The following is a 16,597-nucleotide window of genomic DNA, read 5'->3' as shown; positions in this document are numbered from 1 at the left end:
GCTGTTCTCAGATTTGTCCCTCCCCTGCTGGCATACTGAGACTAATTGACTGCCTCCTCCTCTGACAGCGCAGTGGGTTTGACCTTGCTTTTAACACAGCACCAAAGCCAAACGCTCCCATGTGCCGAGGTACTTCCATCCCATCCTGGCTTGTTCCAGCTCACCACTGTCCCCCTCGCAGCGTGATAAAGCCACTAATTGACTCCTCACGCTGTTCGCCGTTTCTGAAGTGTAATGTGTCAGAAGATGGCTGGGATCATCAGATCTCTCCCTCTCTTGCAAGATGGATGTCAAGGTGATTTTAATCATCTCTATCTACGTATAAAGAGCCTCTGAAAAATAGAAAACATATTCATCTGCAAAATGTGTTAGAAAACAATCAAGTGCTCTACACGGACATGGATAAGATGATCCTGTTGTTAAGGCTCTGAACTAGGACTTAAAGAGTTTTTTAGGACTTGGGAGTTCTCAGTAGAGGATATGATTGGTCTGTATAAATACACCAGGTGGAGGAGGTCCATAAGCAAAGAGGTAGAACAGCTTTTGAAGCTAAAATGATAGCGTTGGCACAAAAATAAATAGATACAAAGCAGCCAGAAATAAACAGGCTGAAAATCAGAGGAGGGTTTCTAATGATCAGAGGAGCCGAAGCGATGGCATACCTTTCCCAGAAGAGCAGCGAGGGCAACACAGCCACCTGGGTGCAAGCTGGAGCTCAATACCTTTGCGAGAGGGATTATACGACCTGGTGGCAGGTGACAGCCCATGGCCTGGATGGAGAAAGTTCCCTCCGTGCCCTCATGCTGTGTGGCCCCATTGCAGACCCCCGCGGCATCGTCTCTGCACCTCCCTGGGCTCAGCCCTCTGCCTCTGCTATAAGGAGAGCCAACCCCGCTCTGCCCGTCCTGCTGGCAGGCGTCTCGAGGTCTGTCTTGCTGTATGTCCTTGTCACAGGCAGGGAGCAAACATACATTTTTTCAGTGCGAACCAGCCCCAAAGAGCCCGGAGCCTGGAATAAGCAGGAGGTGCCATTGCTCGTGACGCTACCCCATCCCCACAGGCCACCAAGGTCCCTCAGATCAGCTCCTCTGCAAAGGGCGTTATTTGGATCGGTGACACTGAAAGACTTCTCATCTCTGTGGAGAATCACCGGCGGTTAACGGGGTGTAAGTGGGGCATTCCCAGATTGCTCCTTCAGTCCCTCGGCCCCTCCGCTCAGACGCAGCCACGTTAACGACGCCTGGGCTTTAAACCTCCTTGTGGCGCGAGATGACAAAATACCACTCAGGCTAATGACTTTAATGAAGTCTTCAGCTCAGTGCCCCGCAGGCCCGCATCACTGCGGCTGATGGCAGGGAGATACGACATGGCAAGACCTCTCTATAAGCTTCAGAGGCACCACAGGTACTTACCACCCCCACTCCCCAGCTGAAAATTAAGGTAAAGCCAGTCCTGAATACAAGTGTCTTAAAACCAGCAGGGGACAACCACTGCAACAAACCCGGACACCTTCTGGGCTCTGATTAGCAAGCACCGTCCGACAGATTGCATTCATCACCCCCGCTTCCTCCGTGTGCCCGGGAAAAAGGAGGAGAGCAAAATGCTGCCATCTCTCTGGTCTGCGTTTGGAGAGCCCTGTCAGCACCAAGGGGAAAGAGCCTGTGCCAGGGGAGGTACAATTAACTAGGTACTTGCTACGTGACGCCTTCATTGGCCCAAAGAGGAGGGAAATTAGGGGTGTCTGAGGGACGGGAAAGGGGATAAAACAAACAAAGGAAGGAAAGCCCCCAGGGGACACTGCACATGTCTGAAGGACACTACTGCAAGACTGATGCCTGCAAGCCAAGCAGGCAAAAGCTTCGCCCACAGGAGCTAGCACCAAGTATTAAAACCTGTACACGGACGGGGCACGCACCCACCCCTGAGGCCACGCAGCAACCCTCACAATCCTTTTCCTCCCCAGACGTCCCCTTGAGATGACACGATTGGCACTGGCGGAGCCCAGGCAGGACCTGATGGTGGCACACACCGAGTTCACCGGGTCCTGGGGGACAAGAGACGCTCAGCTCTTGGCAGGATCTATCCCTAAACTCTTGCTGGGGGTAACGGCTAAAGAGGAACAAGTCCCATCGAGACTGATTAGCCACTTCTAAGTTAAAAAGGTTTGATGTGGCGGGGATTGCGGAGGGTCTCAGAGCTATCGGCTGGTAACTCATCTGTATCTCATCAACATACCAATTAGACATCCCCGGTACTTCCACCGCTCTGTCTAAACGGCGACTAATCGGCTGCACCTAGGCCTGGGCGAGAGCAGGGGGTCACAAAGAGAGCTGGGGACAATGTGGACAACGTGCCCACGGCGGGGCTCCAGCCCTGACAGCGGCTTCCCCTGCCTCTGCCCCGCGCACTTGCCTTCCCTGGGGCCGTATAAATCACAGCCCCTCTTCATTCCCTTCTCCTGTGAAGCTGCCAAACCCTAGCTCTTGGTTTGCTGCAAATCACTACGCTGAAACCGGAGGGGTGTGCTGCAATGTTTTTTCAAAGGGGCAAAGAAAGGGAAAAAATAAAAAAGATGACATTTACAGACTCAGCCCTTGTCAGATCTATGGCTCACCAACACATTAATGAGTCTGTGCTTTATCGCGCATCCCATGAACAGAGAGCAGCTCTCATATGGCTGGGGAAAAATTTCCACTAGTTAAGCTAAATCAGGAAAAGACACGTTTGGCGTGTTACATAAATGTATTAAAAATTGGATGTCAAAAAGCCCTGTCTCTCCTTGCCCAAAAGCAACAGCAAGTTAGAAAATCTAAGTGTCTCTAATTTGTTTGCTGGCTGGATCAGCTTCAAAATTCAGTGAATTCTCTATCAAAGCTGATGAGCTGGAAGTCCCTGTGGCTTCGATAGATGGAAGCAGGGAGGGCAGAGAAAGAGTGAGAGGGAAAGAGAGAAAGAGAGGAATGGGCAGAGAGCGTGAGCTTGATTAAAAATAAGGAGGGAATAGGAGTGTTTCAAACAAGAGCCTGAGCAAATGGGTTAATATAACCCTTGGGAACAAGATTGTCTTCAGGATGTGAATATTTGTTCCTTACCCCGACCCCTCATGGTGGGTTTAATTAAACGATTTCTAATGATTTATTTAGTCATTTTTATTACACGAAGCTGGGCTGGTGAGAAGAAAATAACCATCTATAGCAGAGTAGAGTGGCGGGCAGGATCCTGTCTCATCCTACCCAGGTTTCACATCTCTGTCCAGGGATTCCCTTCCCAGCCTGGCACATCACCTAACACCCCCTTCCCCAGGCATGGCTATCAGTCAGGCAATGATAGGCCCCCCCCCCCAGAGAGGGGGCTGCCTGAGAAGGGGAGAGCAGAGGGCAGAAAGGCTGCCGCAGGCACACGGAGCAGTTTTACGTGGTGGGTTGCTGGCAGGAGAGGGCTCGCAGCCGCCACGGGCTCTCAGAAAGCAGGGAGCTGCGCACACCCAGGGACTGCCCCGTCCTTCCAGCATCGCATCGCCGTGACTGGAAGTGCTTTATCACCACCGCGCTCCCATGGGAAACTGGAAAAGCTTAGTCCCAGGGCAGCTTTCCTGGGTACCTCCAAGAACGTGAAGCTGCTTATTTACCCAGCTGTTGCAACAGGTCAAAAAAAAAGGGTTCTCTCCTGTCAGAGCGGGTTTGTGGAGAAGAGCCAGGACTTTTGTCTCGGGGCAGATTAGGCTGCAGTCAGAGCTCGCTGTGGAGCTCCAAGAGGACCTGTGCATTTAATGTGAACTCCCTGCCACATTCAAACACATCAAAACCGTAGCTGTCGTACTGAGGTTTACAGCGTTTTGCTTCTTTTGCTCCAGCTGAATGCACGCTCTTATTAATGCAGATGGGCTTGGATCTGTCACTTTTGCTCAGAGGATGATGGGTTTGGGAAATGATTAAAAGGGCATTGGTGCTATGAGAGATCTTACTGTGGGGAAAATGCCATCCTGATCCCCCGCTCACTCAGCGAAAGGCAGCATCAAAGCTGAGCTGTCACTTGACAGGTAAGAACTGGCAGGCAACATCCTTGCCAAGGCTACGATTCACTGCTGCCAGACCAGGAGAGAGATTTCCTAATGCCCAAATGCTCTGTCGGTATGGGGTAGGATACAATAGCTTTTGTTTTCTGCCAGCATCTCCGGAGAAGTGGCAATCTCTGAGAAAAGGGCAGGTGTGGAGCTGTCAGCAGGGAAATAAGACAGATGAAAACCCCTTTTTTTCTGGCTCTCCCGTTTTTTTTTTCCTGAAGGAGGTTTGGATTTACCAGAAAAACCTTAATTCCTTGGGTTTGTGTCATGTAATCTCACAGTTTGATATCTGTGGCCCGACACGGTTATTCTTAACCTTAGCTGAAGCCAGAAAACATCCCTTGGACAGAAAGAGGGTAACAAGCAGACAAAGGACCAGTGCTGTGAGGGACCCCCAAACACTGAGACAAAAATCAAATGAGAGTCTGAGCTAAGTGAAGCCCTTACAGAGGAACACGCACCGTAAACCGAGAGGTAAATTATCCTGAACATCCTCCCACACGCCACGCTGGGGAGAGATGGTGGGGAGCTCCTGACATGGGATCGCCCCCTTCGCTTTCCCTCGCAGAAGCAGTTATTTGGAAAGGTTCATAGTACCTTTTTTTTTTTTGCCCTTTTCATGGGAAATTCTCCATTTTTCCCCCATGCAAATAATTTTGAGTACAATGGGTCTCCACATGCTTAAGAACAAAAGTGTCTGGAGGGCGAGCTTATATCTAGCACACTCAATTTATGCCCTGAATTATCTCCTGCAAAGGAGGGTTACTGTGACAGGACGGATATTGGCTCTAACATCACCACCTCAGCGGCCTGATACATTAAGACAAATCTAAATTATCTCGAGACACGTTCTTGATGAAGCGAAACGCCGTGTGCTCGCCAACCCAGGCCCAGCGAGAGCTACGGTGACATCCACACCATGCTTGTCTTGCAAAAGCGGAGGGGGGGGGTGTCTGCAACCCTCTTTGGCCCCCGCAGCAGTAGCCCGAGACCGTCCCCAGGCACCGTGACCATTCTTACCTGCCGAAAGCCGCTGCGCGTGTGCTGCAGGATTTTCAGGGCGTAGTTGGACCGCTGGCCTTTGCTGTTGAATTCAATGTGGCCGGTGAGACCTTCCAATTCTACCTGTCCAAGAGAGAATGAGTTACAGCGCCCATCGAGGTGCCAAGGGTGGTGGCCACTCACCCCATGCACCAGCCAGCCACCCTCCCAGCAGGTACAGCACTGCCACCCTCGTGTCTCAGTCCTAATTGCTTTTAGAGTCTGGCTGGGGTAGCAAAGAGACGTGGAGGGGAGCAGGAGAATCAGCAGAATGAAACACAGGGATTCCCAAATTTCTTTGCTCCAGCTGCTTTGGAGCAACCCCCTCCGCAGCCCCTCGTCGCCTCCTTCCATCCCTGGGCAATCACCGCGCTGCTCTGGGGCTGGCACGAGCTGTTCGCCGAGTCACACCAAATCCTTATCTGGGGATTCCTCCCCAAACCGTCGTGTGCTAGTTTCACAGCGTTCAACACAAGAGCATGGTTGCAACAGAGCCAGGATGAGTGCCTGGCCTCGCTGTGCGGATTAACCACCGCTCACCGGCTGCTGGAGCACCTCTTCAGCAGCAAGGGCAGGCTACTGGGTCTCCTAGGAGCAAAGCCAAGGGAAGCTGAAGGATTTTGTTGCCTCTGACTAAGGGTGAGATTTAAAGAGGGGTTGACACGCATGGACCAAAGCGATACGAGGTTCAGCTTCAGCTGAGCCTTCCTTTGGTGGGGGGGAAAGCCTCAAGACATTTCAGTTGCACCCCCAAAAAGACTCAGAAAACACACTCCTCTGGCACGGTCAAGCTCAGCTCTGAGGAATCACATTGACAAACTCTGACAAACTATGTCACAAGGCTGAAGTTTCAGGGTCTGCTCTCATGCCAGAACTAGGCTTGATCGGTTCCAGCAACCACACTTTTGGGTTCAAAGGAGCCCAAACCCCTTCACAGGGAAACTCACATCTTGCCACTGAGCTCTAAGCAATTGTACTGCATGACCCCGTATCAACTCAAGTTCACTCCAAACAGAGCTTAAATCACTTAGAAACGTTCATACTTTTTAAAAAAACTCCATTGAACTCCAGTTTTTCTGCAGCAAAGCCTGAAAAGCGGAAAGTTTCGTGTCGTTCCAAGGCCAGTGACAAACCAACCCTCAGATCTCCTCTCTTTTCATTCCCACTGCTACCTTCAAACAGATCGACACTCTGCGCTTGAAAACTGTGCCAGCACCGGCATGTACATCCACGTCTTTTGCTCCCAGCAGTGACGAGCACTAGCTCCTAACACACCAGCAAACTTCAGTCCCTTCTCACCATTCTCAGGTAGTTCATCAGGCTGGTGCCGTGTTGCCAGATCTGGGCGGACCCACAGGACAGGGGCTTCACGCCGATCTCCTGGCTCCGGTTGAGCTCCTGCACGGCAGTCACCACGGCGTACACGGCATCAAAGAGCAGGGCGGAGGAGAGCTGTGGGGAAAAGGAAGGAAAAAAAAAAAAATTGAGATGGGAAGACAACACCGGGGCTTCCCGTTGCGCCTTCAGGACCTTGCAGCAAAAGCAGGGAAGTGGCTCTATCCACAGCCTCAGTGGGGGTCAGAAAGGAGCAAAATCCTTGGCTTCCTCCTTGCCTACGAGCAAGGTGCTCCAGCAAACACCCCGTCTGCATCCACCCAGGGACAGGAAGACAAAAGCAATGGTATCCCTGTGGCTGTCCAGGCACACCACTGGGGCAAGTGCAATCCCATTGCCAGCCCCAGTCCCACTCCCACTCTGCTACATTTCTCCTTCTCTTCTTGCTTGCTTCCTTACCTTTTATGTCTCTGCTTGTTTGGTCCTTAGCGTTTCTTCCATCGCTACCATCCTATTTGTCTGGGCTTGTTTAGTTTGGAGAAGAGGAGGCTGAGGGGGGACCTCATTGCCCTCTACAACTCCCTGAAAGGAGGGTGTAGAGAGGTGGGTGTTGGCTTCTTCTCCCAAGGGAATCATGACAGGACCAGAGGAAATGGTCTGAAGTTGCGGCAGGGGAGGATTAGATTAGAAATTAGGAAGAATGACTTTACTGAGAGGGTGGTCAGGCACTGGAACAGCCTGCCCAGGGAGGTGGTGGAGTCGCCATCCCTGGAGGTATTTAAGAAACGTGTAGACATGGCACTTCAGGGCATGCTCTAGTGTCCGAGATTGTTGGGTTGTGTCTGTTTGTGGGGGTTTTTTTGTTTTGTTTTGTTGGGGTTTTTTTGTGGTTGGACTCAATGATCTCAAAGGTCCCTTCCAACCATGACGTTTCTGTGATTCTGTGATTCTATCCCTGTCCCTTCCCATTCTTTTCTATCTCAGTTTCCTAAACTAACTAACCCTTTCTAATCAAGGTGTGGGGTCTTTTTGGTGCCTTGGTGACCTCTGATCAATCTGCTGGCCGGGGCATCACTAATGAGAGCGTCAGGTTTGTGAAGTTCTTAAAATAGGCAGCTGGGCAGAATAAAGATCCTGTGCCTGCACCCACAGAAGGAAAGATGCTGCTTCGGCCTTCGTTAGGCACCAGGGAGTCCTTCTTTGACCACTGTTTTGAAAGGCAGATCCACAAGAAGTGAGGTTTTGCTACATCTGTTTTTTAAGCAGCTGAGTCCTGGCTTTCAGACCTCGTAGAGACCATCTAGCCCCTTGCTACTACCTCCAGTTTCCTGCTGGCTGTTACCTGCTCTGTAATGGCATTGCTGAAGGAGTGTCCAGAATCACAGAGCTCGTCCCCTCTCCTCCTCATCTTTGCTTTGTTTGCCTTTAATCAGATTTCTTTGTCCATCAAGCGTCGCAAACCATGTTTTTCGCCCATGCACAACCGTTTTGATGTTTTTGATCTAGTTAATAATCAGCCATTTGCTCTCTCGTGCTCACTGTTGTGACTAAGATTTCACTTTTAATTATTGTCACCTCCCGACTCTGCTGGAATTAAGCCGTTGCAGCTCATTACTATCAAGGCTACATTTTCCTCATGGCTACTTCCGAGACCATCCTCTTACCACCCCAGCTCCTGGCAAGAGGGTCAGTCTCCAGCCCAGGGCTCCTTTCCCTGCTTGTGACGTACGGCACTTCAGCAGCGGCTGCATCCCCTATTCCTCCCCAAGCCCCATTAGGTTTATTCAATTCTGCCTGTGGCCCTGCAGGGACAATCTCGCCCAGTTCAATCATCCCAACGAACCTTTGGCTTCAGTCGCGTCACTAATTGGAACAGAGCGAGCCAGACTTAACCCTGCTTGATCTCACTCAGATCAGTGGTAAGACCTCATTGACCACACCAGCCCGGGATTCGGCAGTTAACAAGCAGCACGAAACCTTAAAACGTACAAGCTGGCACAAGTTAAAAGGCATGATTCTAGCTTAATGCTGAAAACCCCAAACACCAGCTCTAACGGCACCAGTAACCCCTCACTTTCCCAACCCTGCTCCAGACTCACATTTGCTCTGTCACATTCCTCCAGTTTAATCTGTTTTACACAAATAGCATCCAGGGACTTCCCAGTGAGCACCGAGCAACTTAACTGGCAACTGTCAGTCTCACATCTGATACTTCTCCCGTGCAACAGGCAGCACCTTTGGCCATCTATCTTGAGAGCTTTCTGCTAGTAATAAGGATTGACTGGCTCCAGAGCTATGAAGTTTTATTACAGCTGTTTTGCAGGAGGTAAACTGTAACACCGGAGGAGCTGAGCGGCCGGAGGACACACAAGGAACTGGTGGCAGAGTGGGAACAGAAATCGGGCATCCTGGTCCTGTCCTGCCTCAGCGATGAGATACCACAGTTCCCTTTGCAACAGCAACAAGCCTCCCTCCTGCAGTTCATCCCTTCAGTTCAGGGATAAGTCTGCTACTGTTGTTTTGCTTAGTATTCCCATCTGACCTAAACATTCCCCCTCCTGGGAAGCATTTTTCAGAGCTTCTTAAAGGAGCTGATATATCCTTCTCCCTACCTTCCTTTTTTACCCTCAATACAAGTTCCTTTCCTAGTAGGACCCCTCCAGCCTGTCCTGTCCTTGTCCCCTGTTCCATGAAGCTCTTTAGCACATACTTAATTTTAACTGTGGACCGAATCCCATTCAGGTTACAGAATACAATACACAATTAGCAGCTGCTTTCCTGAATTCGGAACCAGTTGGCCAAATGAAAATGTTACGAGAGCAGACGCAACCCCTGTGACCCCAAAGTTTCACCATCTCGTACCAAATCAGAATATTGGCCCAGCATTTTTAATTTTCTCCTGTCGGGTTTTCGTTTCCATTTTCCCTGAGCAGTTAATGATCTCTTATTAGCTGGTGAGCAAGAGACTTGTAGATCTTAGTGAAGCATTTGACATTATTGATTGGAATATTTTACTCCTCAGCTTCGAACAATTTGTTAGGATTTCTGGCAGCCCCCGTATGATTTCAAGCAATTTAGGGATTGGGGAGAGAGATGTGATGCATGGAATCAGTCATCTCAGTATGGAATGGGAGTCCCTCCCATACTCTCAACATACCTCTTGCTTTTTAAAAAAAAAAAAAAAAAAAATTAAAAAATCACAACTTTCCTCAGAAGCACCACATTTCCATTCCTGATCCTGCTTATCATTTTTGCTGGCCCTTCTCTGCCCCATGGGGCTCAAAACCAGGCTCCTATGCCAGCCCCTCAATACTGTGGGCCCCGGAGCATGGCACATGGGAGCCTGGCAACACAACAACATGCCAGTAAACAGACCCACACCCCTCCTTTTAAATCCCTACCTACCCCGATTCCCCCTTCAGTCTCTCTTGAGCAGCCACCAGGACTCAGACCTGGGGAGGTTCAGGGCCTTCACTCTCGTCACTCCTCTGGTATCAAAATCCTCTAAGGCACTCCACATCTTCCCGTGGTCACTGGTGTGGGATGGTCCTGCTCCACCGCCACCTGCAGCCCCCGCAGCAGCGCTGTCGTGTGTCTCCCACCTCCACCCAAGGCAGCATTTGCGCTGTTGCCCTGAACCACCTACCCAATGGCCACCTCCCTCTGCCCCCATTCACTCGGTAACGCTAATAAATCATATCCGACACAGCAGCAAGGTAATTAGGGATGCAGGCTCTGTGGAAGGAACAGTTCACAGATACGTAGCGTTGCAGTGCAGCAGCTCCTCTGGGTTCTTTGGTCTCTCTGGCTTTCGTGGGTAGACAAGTGTCTTCTCGCAAGGTTAACTGGGGGGAGGTTAACACAAGCTCCCTGCTTCCAGCTACCTCCTGTGGCCCAGAAAGTTTGGATGAGCACTGGATGAGCCACTCCACTTCCCAGCAGGCTCCAGTAAGTTACTGGTGCGTTAAGTGAAGCTGCTTGGCTTTGCACTGGAAGAGATGCAGAGATGCAGAGCAGCCCCACAGTCTCTTGGGGCCGTAACCTTCAGCAGAGAGCTGGAGGCAGCACCTTTTTAACTTCCTCCGTGCATATTCAGCAAGCGGGATCTGTCACTGCTCTCGTGCATGTCGCCTCAACTTCCTTCATGCCGCCTATAAAATCTCTCGCTACCTTTTATGTTCTTATTTTGAACCACAGCTTTGTCACTCTGTCACAAAAAAAGCCAATTTGCCTGTTAACAAATTGATTCTCTTCCTTGCGCGCATCATCCGATTTGTGCAGATCCCTGTTGTTTTTGTACCGTCTCTGCAATGTAAGAGCTCCGTGACAGGCACCTGCACCTGAGAGACTTGCTAAGCTCAGCGCCGGTCCCCCCAACTCGTGGGGGACTTCCCTCTATCCCTAAAGCCCAATTTTTGACAACGAAAGTGGCTGATAAAAATTACGACAAGGCTCCAGGAAAGGGAGCCGACTGCTCCAATCCCCTCGGCACAGCGGGCAGCACGAGGAGAGGCTGTAACCAAGAATTAAGAAGGTGTTGCAGGGTACAACCGTGACACAAAGCCCTGGGAACAACTCGCCAACTAGAAAGGGTGAAGAGACAGATCTCCAGCCCTTGCACAGGACCATTCCCACCAGGGTCTTGAAGACAACTAGCGCTATGGGATGCCCTGTGCCTCGGGAGCAGGGATGGTGCCTGAGCTCTACCCTGGTAACTACAGCTCCTTGCGGGATGCAGCACACCTTCCTCCAACACCTCATCGGCCCTTCTAGAAATTATCAGCAGGTTAAGCATACCTGAGTGGAAGATTCCATTTTTTTTTTATATTTATGGAAATTTCCCACATAAAGACCACGTTTAAAGGTAAGCTGATACCCAGGGAAATATGAACAGGTTTGGCTAGTCTGTGTTTTGCCATGTGTTTTTTTTCCCTTTTCTTCCCAAAACATTATCCTCTGTATCTTTGCCCCCAAACATAACACGGAGAATTAAAGCCATTAAAATTCTCTGGAATAGACTTTACAATCTGGATTTTATTCAATGACATAAACACTTAATTACAAACATCTGTTTTAGCCTAAATTCTAATTACCTAATCTAGCCATCTGTAATTTGAATGATTTTCTCTGATTTCCTTTCTTTGCAATGTGATTAATGAGAATGGCATTAGAGCAAGCATCTCCCTCCTCCTTCCTCAGACGCTTTCTCAGTGCCAGCAAGAAAGCCCTGGGATTTTGCAGCTCACAGGAAACCTCCCTCCTGTCACTTCCAGCTGTTGAGCTTCCTTTTCTCTTTTTAGTATGAGTTATCCCACGAGATATCTGCTTCCCAGCACTAAAAAGGGAAGCTCTTACACAGAGAGATGCTCTCTGGGAGATGAGACCTGCCAGATTTCCAACGGCAGAGACAATGCATGGCAAAATGGCACTGGATTTCCCTTGCAGACACAGGACAAGAAACACATGCGCTGCCTGGGAATATTTCCCTTCACCTTTGCTCTTCACCACCCAGGGCAATGCACTTTTCTCATCACCTGGGACACGGCATATTGGTGATGGAGCCTTGCTACGAACACAGAGCGAACATTTGCATCATCAGAAAGAACTCATCTTTTGGTTAAGACTCTACACTAGGGTTCGGAAGAACCGAACCCATTTTTTCCACTCGTGCTGTAAACTCCCTGACTCTGATATAACGGGAAAAGTCACCTCCCTTCCATGCCTCAATTTCCCATTTGAACACCAAGAATGTGTTAAGGACATTGAGCTGCTGGAGCGTGTCCAGAGGAGAGCCACCAAGCTGGTGAGGGGTCTGGAGAACAAGTCCTATGAGGAGAGGCTGAGGGAACTGGGCATGTTTAGTTTGGAGAAGAGGAGGCTGAGGGGGGACCTCATTGCCCTCTACAACTCCCTGAAAGGAGGGTGTAGAGAGGTGGGTGTTGGCCTCTTCTCCCAAGGGAATCATGACAGGACCAGAGGAAATGGTCTGAAGTTGCAGCAGGGGAGGTTTAGATTAGATATTAGGAAGAATGACTTTACTGAGAGGGTGGTCAGGCACTGGAACAGCCTGCCCAGGGAGGTGGTGGAGTCGCCATCCCTGGAGGTATTTAAGAAATGTGTAGACGTGGCACTTCAGGGCATGCTCTAGTGCCCGAGACTGTTGGTTTGTGTCTGTTTGTGGGTGGGTGTGGGGTGGGGTTTTTTTGTTTTGTTGGGTTTTTTTTGTGGTTGGACTCGATGATCTCAAAGGTCCCTTCCAACCATGAAGATTCTGTGATTCTGTAATAACAGTCCAACCTGAGCAGCTGACCACCAGCTAGCACAAGGGGAACTTCTCAGCACAGCAGGAGCTTGGGCAGGCACTGCAGCCCCCGGGCAGGTCCCCTAACGACAGCAAGGCTGGAGAGGTTCAGACCAGGGCGATGCAGGGTGGCTGAGCACCCTCCCTCCAGACGTGTCCTCCCTGGCCCAGGAGGAAGCTTGCTGTATTGTGCTTTATGAATGAATGAAAGGAGCATCCAGCTGGCTTAATATTACACCGATGGGTGATTTGGGCTCAGGCTCACAAACCAAACAGCTCCATTCAGCTCTGAACTCCCTCACTCTTAAAAAAGAAAGAAAAAAAAGTGCTGCAATAGGGCACACTCTTGCATCCTCCCACCTACAGATTTTGCTGGTTGTTTAAGACAACACAGGGTAAGAAGCCACAGTGAGATCAGTTATTTCCCCATCACACCTGCTACGCTCCTGTTCCTACTGTCTTCCATTTCTACTATTAGGAGGAAATTTATTTTTTAATGACTCTGAACAGTCTCTGCAACTGTCCATCCAAACAGGCAGCTTCCTGGTAGCGACCCTGGAGAGATTTAGCAGGGCAGACAGCAAGCTCACTGCAGCCGCCTCTGCGCGGCAGGGCTGGGAGGAGGGACAGCAGGATGGTCCCAGGCACACAACAACCACGGGCTGAGCTCCGTGTCAAGCCGATAGGATGTGGACACAAAGGGCAGAAAGCTCCTTATTTTGCCTGCTTAAGATCGCTTTGTAGTGACAATAAGGAGGTTTTCAGCAGTACACAGCTGCCTCAGCTTCTCAAGGGGACTCTGAGTTCATTAAAAATGAGGCAAAGGGTTCCACTGATGGCATTTTCTCTCTCTCTTTCTCTCTCCTCCCCCAGCTCCAGCCGCAGCCCCCTGCGCCCCCCATTTGGCAAATCTGCTTTGCAAACCTTCCCAGTTATGAAGAGTCCCTGGGGAAGATTTCGGTGCTGATCTGCACTCTCAACAGTGAGGTGTCAGAGCACACAACACAGGCCCTTTGGCATCTGCTTAAGCCCACCCCTTTCTGTGCTATTTGCATCCAGACTCCCTCTTCCACAAGCCGTTTTTCTACAGGTAAATAAACAGGCACAAATTTCACAAGGGAAACACTGAATCAGGGCTGCATCATCCCCTGCACTCACATATAAATATAATTCAAATTAAGATTAGGCTTGAATTTAAAGCTGCAGAGCCATTCAAGCACAGACAAGCCCTCTAAAGCTCTACACCCACGTGGCTCCCCAAGGTCCCTTTGGGCAACCACAGGCTTTCAGGATTGCTTTTGTACTCTCCAGAACAGGAGGCTCCCCTGTAAGTCACAGCTCGACACCCCAAGTCCTCTCCTACCTACTTAACTCAACTGAGGTGCTCTGCCTGGATCATCCTTCCCACTCCTGGACCACCATCTCCCCAAGATCGGCTTTCACAGTCCGGAGATGTGCCCGAGCTCTTTAGCACAGGGGTTACCTGGATTAAATAATTAGTCAATACCATGCACCCATACATTTGAAACCAGAGTTTCCACCTCTGTATGGTCTTCACACTGTTCGGTGTCTGTTCAGAACCAGCTCACAGCTCTTCTCACAAGGTTTTCCTGATGGACTAATGCACCTTCTGACTCACGGAGGATGCGGACAATGGGACTGAATTTTACTTACTGCTGGCCCAGTAAAAGGAGCGTGATCGCAGTTCTCCTGCCAGGACTGGTTGAGGCTCTGGACAAACTCTTGGAAGAAAGCATGAGACTGGTTGAAAATGGAAAATCCCAGGATGTTGACTCTGTCGTCCAGCAGGCTGTCCAGGCGCTGGAGGGAAAACTCCTAAAACAGCCCAAAACAGAAAACAGGATTAGGAAGAAAACGGGCACCAAAAGCTTCAGAACCACTCAATACCTCTGAAGGGAAGATAGGACCGTGCAGCTACAAGAACCTGCATGTGGAACCTACCACCTACCTCCAAGCTGGGGCTGAAATCCACCCCCTGGCCAGTAAGGAAGAGCTGGGTCCTAACCACGATTCGACTCAGCGTGCTGCCTGTCTCAGGCCTTTAATGAAGATCTCAAGCAAGTCCAGTACTTTATTGGCCAAGTTCCACAAAAAAGACCAAAAAAACCTCCAAAGCGGGTTCTGGGAACTTTTAACTTCTGAGCTGTGGTTCCTGTCAACCACACCTGAGCGTGGTGTGATTCTTCACAGCTTATAAACCAGCTCTTCTGACAGGAGGTTCCCTGTAACGCAGAGGTTACAGCAGAGGAGGGAGGTGGATGATATTTTTCAGATGAAGCCAGTAACCTGCTATAACTGGCCAGAGGAGGTCAGCTCTGTTGTGGAAGGTCCAGAGCACAGAGCTCCTTAGCACACTTACACTTCCCAAGCAAGGTTCTCTCCAGGGCACTCCCAGAAAAAGATCTCTACTTTGTTCACCATGAAAACACTGCTGTGCCCAGGTATTGCGACGGCTCAGAGCCCCAGACAGTGCAAGCACATGGGCAATGGTTGTTCATCCAAACCTGGGGCAGGAGGGATCCCCAGGTCACTGAGACCACCAGATTGCAAAGACCCACGTCTGGAGAGAAACTAATGTCCTTTCTTCTACTATTCTTAATTTCCTCTGAGAGCGCGCTGAACTGGACCCGAGCCTGGGCAGCAAACATCATCTGCTGAGAGAAGCTGCTCTACCCACCACCATATCCAATTCGGTGACACCAAGTTTAAACTGTTAAATTAAATCAGTTCCTCCCCACAGGGCAATCCTGCACTGCTCCTTTCTGCCATCAGGTCCCAGGAGGAGATGCCACTCACGGGACATCCTAATGCCCTGTGGAGGGTAGGAAGGTGCTTTGACTGTGGGCTTTGGAGTCAGGCCCATCCTCTTGCATTTCTGATGAGTAAAGTGGTGAGGTGTATAAAAATGACTGCATAAAAAAAAATAAAAGCAAAAAGAGAGAGCTCTATTTTGCTACTTGCATCAATGGAAGCAGTTACACGACAAAGCCAGTTTCCTGGAGAAGAGTCCATCCCTCCCTGTCCTATTAGCAGGAAATAATGGTGCCTTCCTCACTAATTTCTCTTTTGCTAATTGCTAAAATGGAGTGAGAAGGTGGGAGTAATAGTTTCAGAAACTGCTGGGTACCCATTCTCTTCCATCACTAATATGAATGTCTTTTGGCTCCATGGACTATGAGATTTCAGCAAGTCAAGTAATTTTTTATCTTTCCTGCGTATGCGTGCACGTAGGAACAATGTCTGTAAATCTCTGAAACATGGAGTTACAAGACTATTCCAGCATGGCAAACTCCCACGAGAATGTGATCAGACACAGGATTAAGTGCATTTTGGACACAACCGCATTAACGTTAGGTAACATGAAATTGCCTGTGAACTATTGATTCATTTGAATGATATTATCCTCCTGCCTTCCTGACAGGTTATCCATTTACCCACAGCATCCTGTCAACCTGCGCAACAAGGGCAGATGGCTAATGAGGACCTGGGCCCGAGGAGATCCCGGATGCCAGCCGAGCAGCAGGAGATATGTTGAGCCCCTACAAAATACTACCTGCCCCCAAGCCAGAGCTGGGAGGAAAATTGCATGGGGCACAACGTGAGCAGCTGCCCGACTGCCCTCTTGGCTTCGTTATACGCAGAAGGCAAATGAGATGTTATGTTCCAAAACAGCCACAGAGTCCAAGGCTTCAGTCTCGGGTCAGACCGCCCCAATCTCAAGGCAGCTGAAATTAGTGCCTTTATTTATTACGCCTTTTCTCCCCTGAAAACATTTCTAAGCTTTTGAGGCTGCTCAGGCCCTGGCAGGTTTGTTACGCTCCACTCCTTAAATCAGC

General features: G+C 49.9%; 1 protein-coding gene across 4 annotated transcripts in view; it reads right to left on the bottom strand.

Annotated features, from left to right (window-relative positions):
- GRIK4 (glutamate ionotropic receptor kainate type subunit 4) overlaps positions 1–16,597 on the bottom strand; it is a 135,751-nt gene that overhangs the window by 30,857 nt on the left and 88,297 nt on the right. For 3 of the 4 annotated variants that reach the window (XM_074162327.1, XM_074162329.1, XM_074162331.1), the window contains exons 7-9: positions 14,415–14,576; positions 6,404–6,556; positions 5,084–5,188 (exon numbers count right to left, since the gene is read on the bottom strand). In XM_074162327.1, coding sequence (XP_074018428.1) covers positions 5,084–5,188; positions 6,404–6,556; positions 14,415–14,576 — 420 coding nt within the window. The remainder of the gene's footprint in view (positions 1–5,083; positions 5,189–6,403; positions 6,557–14,414; positions 14,577–16,597) is intronic. The other variant, XM_074162328.1, reaches the window with a different exon arrangement.

The sequence above is a fragment of the Numenius arquata genome, chromosome 22 (assembly GCF_964106895.1).
Source record: "Numenius arquata chromosome 22, bNumArq3.hap1.1, whole genome shotgun sequence".
NCBI lineage: Eukaryota > Metazoa > Chordata > Aves > Charadriiformes > Scolopacidae > Numenius > Numenius arquata.
This window is presented reverse-complemented; position numbering and strand designations above follow the sequence as displayed.